Consider the following 7,385-nt stretch of genomic DNA (forward strand, 5'->3'; position numbering starts at 1 on the left):
AAAAAAGTATGCAGAATATAAATTATCAGAAAGTGTCCCACTTTACCAGTATTCACCCTACATTAACACAATATTACATTAACAATAAACAAACCTTACATTAACATTAACATTAACACAACAGTCTTTCGTAAACACTGACGTGTCTGTCTTTATTGTATAGTTAATATATTCGGTTTGAAATTTTAAAAACCAAAACCAAACCCTGATTTCTACAGAGCCCCTCACATGACATGCAGGGAAATAATAGTAGGCTAAATCGTGAGCAAGATTTAATATTTTGTTCTCTAGATTTGCTATATTGTGCGCACGATTTATAAATCGAGGGAACAAATTAATAAATCATCTGCATGATTTAGCAAATCGAAGGAACAAAATAGTAAATTGTGCACTTGAATTAGTAAATCATAAATCGTGCAAAATTAATTTTGCAGTTCATAATAACACATTGCAACATGTTACCCTATTGTTGCATATTTTTTGTTTTGAATAATCTGGCTCATGTTTTATCCTTGCTCATTTTATAAAAGTAAAATGATATTTTTTTACTGTGGCACTAAAAAAAGCATCAAACAAAAATGGAAAAAAACTGGCTTGTTATTGAAAAATGTTTCCGACCCCTCACCCCTGGCTTTGATATTTTAATACGTGAATAGGACTTTTATTCTGGCATGGTAATATGACGTCATAAGGCGGCGCCGCGCTCCTCCTCCTGCAATTCGCAGAAGAAAGGTTTGTGTTTTTAACTGTTTAAAATGATGTGTTTAAGCCATTCGGTATACATTTTTAATATACAAACTATGTAAATGAATTGTTTTGCTTTATCTAACATAAATGAACGTCATTTTTGTGAGCAAAGCCCCACAACACTAGTAACAGAAAATATGCTTCTCATTTTACGAATTCGGGCACTAGCAAGTGATGAGAGCGTGGAAGAAAAACAGTGGAACTCCGGTGAAAGTGGAACTGAGTTTAAAACACCACCAAAATGTGCCTTTATAATTTACAATGATAGATTTAGTGTCTATTATATAAAAGGAATATTGCTTGGTTAATTCAAGTCAAATAAAAAATTTTCCCCACAAAACACCTAGTTTCAAAGTAGCTTTACAGAAAATCATATTATGTTTATAATGGCTTAACTCTTTAACATCGAGCAGATTTAGGGCTGGATGATGTTTACCATTTGAGAAGATCTAGCTGTATTCCCACAGGATTTTGTGAAACTGTGGTGGGTGGACCTCATTCCCTCTAGGACCCCTTATTTAGTGTGCAAATTGAACAAAGTCAGTGCATTGACTTGTACCTGAACTTTAAAGGGGACTCAAACCTCTTATTAGTTGTGATATAGGGTATCAGTCTGCATTACACTACATCATACTACTACTACTACTACTACTAATAATAATAATAATATAATATTCACCATTTCCAGCGTGTTCTTTAGTTGGATCTCTAATCATGATAATTAGAGACCATTTACTCTCTACTGAACTATGGAGCTTATTGAGACCTATGATTGAGACGCACCCAGAGATTTAGTATGGATTTTTTATATTTCTGTTAATCTTTCTCATCTTGTACATGACAGAGTGTCCAAACACACAGGAAAACTCCTGGTGAAGCAGCTGAGATCCACGTGACACACTTTTATAAAGATGGCGTTTATTAAAGAGGAGAGTGAAGACATGAAGATTGAAGAAATACTCATAGTGAAACTTGGAGATATTGAGGAACAAACAGGTTGGTTTCATTCTCAAAGCTGAACTCAGTCATTTGAACCTTATTAAAATGCCTCTATGGATGGAGCGGGTCCCTCACATGGACAGAAATGACATGAGACAAATACTAATGCTGCCTTCAAAAGCACCTGAAAAAAATCATATTTCCAGTTATGACATTCAATATTATGAAATCACACATTAAGTAAAGAAAATAAGGAAGTAGCCAAAAAAGGTTTCTAAATAAAAATAATAACGTGTGTGTGTAAGAGAAAAATACAAATTTTAAACAATTATGTCGCCCCAACTGGCATACAGGTTAATGAGTTAATGTTTGACATAAATCTTTCCTTGTGTTCATCTGAAGAAAATAAATCATATACATCTGGGACGACATAAGAATGAGGTAAATTAGAGATTTTCATTTTTGTGTGGAGTATTCCTTTAAAGTTTAAACCCTATATCTACTTAAGAATTGAAAACAAATAAAGTTTATATCAATTATGCCAGAGGTTCTCAAAGTGGGGCTGAAAAACTTATTTTATGGACTATAAGTTGTTTTTTTGTATCATCTGAAAGGTGTTGTGACTTATATGCATTTAACGTCAAATAAGCTAAACATGGGTAGGATGTGAAAAGTAGACTTAAAACTTAAAAGTAGATAGGCCTACTTAAAGATTTTATTGAGTTAGTTCTCGTGTCTGTGAGGCAAGTAGGCTATAGTTTCGATCCAGAAAGCAGTTCACGTTCTGTTCAAAACGCAAATGCGCATGTGAAGGATGATGTTTTTATGTGGGTATTGGGACACAGGTGAAGTGCAAAGCCTTGTTTACAAAATAAATAATAGTTTAGCATCCAAATATATGTGACTATGGAAACATTTGGATTTGTGTCGAAAGAAAACAGAGCCAAACTGCAGTTTCAGTTTTGCTTTAAATGCATTCGTTTAGGCTTTAAAATAAATGTTGTTTGTAATGAATGCAACTATCATTTCTTTTATAGGCTACTATAAAATAAACACATGGGCAACTAAAAGACATGTTTATAATGTCTGTAAACATTCAGTTTTATCTACTGGTATTTTACATTAATTTTGAATATAATAATATTATGCTACTGCCCTTTAAACTGATTTACTGCAACCTTAAAAATTGCCCTCTAAGATTGACCTAGTGCTGTGTATTATTAGAAAGTCCATATAAACAGATGGGGGCCATTTGAGCCAATTAAACAAGCATATTGTGTTCATTACTCCCATCTAACAATAACTTTGGGTTTCATCACCATTATATTTATGAGGCGGTCCTTGGAAAAAGTTTTCTACCCTACAAGGGGTCCACCTGGCCTCAAAAAAGTTTGAGAAACCCTGATTATGCAACAGTATCAAGTGAGTTTAACTTTACTTTTGTTGTCTAGAACATTACGTTTGTTTGTACACATCAGCTTAATATTATTAAAACACTGTATAGAAGATTAAAATAACTTTGCAAAATCATTCATTACCATTCATAAAATACTTGCCACCACAGACACTAATGTTAACATACAAAAAAATAAATGGATAGATATTTATATGAAAAACTGAAACAATACTTTTAAATATGAAACTACAAGATTGTCTATAAGTGGGTCATTAAAAGGAAAGTTCACCCAAAAATTAAATTGTTTTTTTTTTTTTTTCATTTTCAATTACTCACCCTCATGTAGTTTCAAACCTGTAAGACTTTAGTTCATCTTTGGAACACACACTAAGATATTTTTAATAAAATCTGAGTTTTCTGTTCCTCCATTGACAGTCCATGCAACTACCATTTTGACGCTTCAAAAAGAGATCTTTAAACTAATCCATATGAATTGTGCCGTTTATTCAAAATTGTCTGACGAGACAAATTTTCTGACGAGACATTGTTTATTTGTGAATAAAAGCCTAATTTCATCAACTCACACATCAGTTGTGGTAAACGGAAGGTCAAGCATGTTTGCTTGACGTGTGAGCACCAATGAGGTTCATTCTTATTACGCAGCACTTTTGAGCTTCCGCAAGAACCAATGAGGTTCATTCACGTGTTACGCATCGTTTGAGGTTGAAAACAGTGAGGTTTGTTCTCGCGTGTCAAGCAGGTTCAGTTGAGCTTCTGTTTATGTTTGCTTATCTATGTTTATATGTGAATAAAAGTTTAAATTCAATTTTGTTCATCATATAAACATACATATATGCTTTAAATGATGAACATATTGATTTTAGGCTTTTAGGCATATATATATATAATCGAGTCTCTTCAAAAAAAAATTAACTAAATCATTCGATTCATATGGATTCGTTTTACAATCGTTATTAATTTTTTGAATCGGCAAAATGTTAGTTGCCTAGACTATCAATAGAGGGACAGAAATCTCTCAAGTTTTATTTAAAATATCTTCATTTGTGTATTGAAGATCAATAAAAGTCTTATGGGTTTTGAACAACATAAGGGTAAGTAATAGATGACAATTGTTTTATTTTTGGGTGAACTAACCCTTTAAATCATTGACTCACTCGATTCATTCTACAATGCTGGATCATTCATTAACAAAACACCTGTGTGCTCCTTGGATATGCAACGATTCTCATGTGGCTTTGTTTGGAACCATTTTCTTTTAACAATATTAACAATATTGTGTCTAAAATGTAAGTCTATTCATATAAATCCCCCCCCCCATCCCCATATTTATCAGTGCCAAAACAGTGAAAGCTAATGATAATGTGTCTCTATAGTTAAAGAGTATAAAAGGAGAAAAGAATAGGACTTAATACCGAGCCCTGTGTCTCTTCATTTAAAGGTTGTATCAGCGATTTCAGGCCCAAAAAAGGCCCAAACATAAATGAGCACATTCATCTAATCTTTCCTAACGATCCGCTAGCTGCCCGCCCCATAAGCAAGCCGTCAAAAAAAAACGCGTCTCTGTAGGCAGCCTAGGCTCTGAGATCTGCACACAAAAATAATTGGTTTCACCACCACTCAAAACCAAAATAAATAGTCGGTGATTGGTTGGAACACTATTTATTTATTTATTTATTTATTTAATTATTTATTTTATTCATGGTCTACTTTGTCCAGTGATTTTATAATAGATCTATTCTTAATGCTTTGTGGGGGGTTAACTTTTATTTGTATTTTTCTTCTTCTTTTTTTTACTTCAGACCTGATGTCACTTAAAGAGGAGAGTGAAGAACTGAATGAAATGGAAGAGAAAAATCTGAATGAGAAACATCATGATTTCATGACTGGAGAAAAATCCAAAAAGACTGAAACGACTTCCTCACGAAAAAGAGCTCAGAAGACCGAATCTAATAGTTACTTTACCTGCTTCCAGTGTGGAAGGAGTTTAAATTCAAAACAAAACCTTGAAGTCCACATGAGAGTCCACACTGGAGAGAAGCCTTACACATGCCTTCAGTGTGGAAAGAGTTTCACTCAAAACCAAAACCTTAAAGCCCACATGAGAGTTCACACTGGAGAGAAGCCTTACAATTGCACTCAATGTGGACAGTTTTTTACACATAAAGGAAACCTAAATGCGCACATGAGAATTCATACTGGAGAAAACCCTTTCACCTGCAATGTGTGTTGGAAGAGCTTTTCACGAAAAGAAAGTCTTAATACTCACATGAACATTCACACAGGAGAGAAGCCTTGCATTTGTGCTCAGTGTGGAAAGAGATTCAGTTGTAAAGAAACCCTTCAATGCCACATGAGGATTCACTCAGGAGAGTATTGTTTTATATGTCCTCAATGTGGAAAGAGTTTCAGTCATAAAAGAAGTCTAAACACTCACATTAAGCTTCACACTGGAGAGAAGCCTTTCATCTGCCCTCATTGTGGAAAGAGTTTTACCCTTAAAGGAAATCTTCAGACTCACATGAGGCTTCACACTGGAGAGAAGCCTTTCAAATGTCTTCAGTGCGAGAAGAGTTTCACATATCAAAGAGACCTGAAAAGTCATTTGCAAACTCACGAAATTGTGGAATTCTGAATGTGATGAGGCTTTGAGACTTTCTATTTTCTTCATATAAACATAACACTACTGACTCCTCTAATTTTGATTGTTTAGAGGAGTCATTCCATTCTTTTTTTGCTTCCTCTGAATCAAAATATTAGTTAAATTTCTGTCCTGCTCTGAAATAGCAAAATAGACTGTCACAATATTAGACTTTTCACACCGTGGTTATCGTGGCCAAAAGAATTCACGGTAACGATATATTGTAATGTTTATTGAAATCTTGAAAAAAATTAGTTTTTTTTTAGCTAATGAATCACTCTTTTGCATACAATTAAAAACAATTGAAACTGGCTTATTTGACACTAACCAGGAGAGAGAAAGTATTGTTAAGGTCAACAGTATTATAAATAAGCTTTAACAACACAACTAATACCTTAACCCATCCCCATTTGTAACCCAAATCCAATAAATGGCATACCCAAATTGAAATACATTGTTCATTGTAAAATACATTTTTGAACCCTGTGGACTTAAAACTTTGTAGACTCATTTAAAAGAAAACATTGGCAACTTGTCAAATTTTCAGAATGAATTATCAATATTAGTCAATGATAAAATTCTGAGATTTATGGAATATTTTTAAGAACAGGCTCTGTAAAAATACAACAAAATATTCATTTTAAAGATATTTGAAGTAAACCTACGATAATTCTTAAGTTTTTATCAAAATGGGCACAATTTTGGACCAAAAGCATCAAGGGATGTAAAATAAAAACAAAACACTGAAAGACGTCAGCAGTTAACGGGTTATTGTAACATTTCCCATTTCAGGACTAGCACAAACAACTTATTCTCTGAACAGTGGCGAAATCTGCAGGATGATGGACACGGAGATGGGTGGTTTTGTCCCTTTTGCTCTCACTGTTGATCAGCAAGTCCTGCAGACTGAGGTGATTTTCTCTAAATCCAATAAACTCCCATACTGGGAGTACTGTCTTTTATATAAGATTATAATTAAATGGACAAAATCTTTACATAAATAATGAACATCGCACTACATTATTTCATTCATCTTTAGTAAGAGATGAAAATTTAATATTCAACAATATTTTTGATCTGACTGCTGACGCTGTTGTATTAGAACTGAACTGAGCTGGAAGATGATATCATTTTTTGCAGCATTGCCTTATAGATGAAATGAACGAATTTAATATTTGATGATTTTTGCAATGGAACTGAATCAACATTGACTTCAGCTGAACAACAGCCGAAATGCATAACTTTTCTGTTATTACTGTAAAGCTGCTTTGAAACAATCTGTATTGTATAAAGCGCTATATAAATAAAGGTACAAGTGAATGTACTTGTAAACATGCTTTCAATTTGAACTTGAATATGGCTATCTTTGGGGCTAGTTCCAGCTGCACATTGAATAATAGCTTAAAATTCGATCAAAATCATCACTGATTTGAGGTGTTTTTAGTTTACTTTGTGTGCGATCACAACGGTGTGACATGATGTGATGATAATTTTCCTACGGTTAAATAATTATGTAAACTCTATATGCAGCCCTTGCACATTACTATAATATTAAAGGTTACAATTGACAACAGAGCCCAAACTATTAAATCAATGAATCTTGAGATAAGGGACAAAACATATTTTAGAAGTTAGTTTTTATTA

The 7,385-nt window shown here is 33.4% G+C and overlaps 1 protein-coding gene across 1 annotated transcript; it reads left to right on the plus strand.

Moving 5' to 3' along the window:
- The first annotated feature begins 667 nt into the window (after nucleotides 1-667).
- LOC308689578 (uncharacterized protein) lies at nucleotides 668-7,087 on the plus strand. The gene is made up of 3 exons (XM_081363365.1): nucleotides 668-732; nucleotides 1,592-1,743; nucleotides 4,903-7,087. Exons 2-3 carry the CDS (start codon nucleotides 1,659-1,661, stop codon nucleotides 5,733-5,735), a joined length of 918 nt encoding a protein of 305 aa, XP_081219491.1. The 5' UTR covers nucleotides 668-732; nucleotides 1,592-1,658; the 3' UTR covers nucleotides 5,736-7,087.
- Nucleotides 7,088-7,385: the final 298 nt, after the last annotated feature.

Source organism: Scardinius erythrophthalmus, assembly GCF_964197995.2.
Source record: "Scardinius erythrophthalmus genome assembly, chromosome: 4".
NCBI classification, from domain to species: domain Eukaryota; kingdom Metazoa; phylum Chordata; class Actinopteri; order Cypriniformes; family Leuciscidae; genus Scardinius; species Scardinius erythrophthalmus.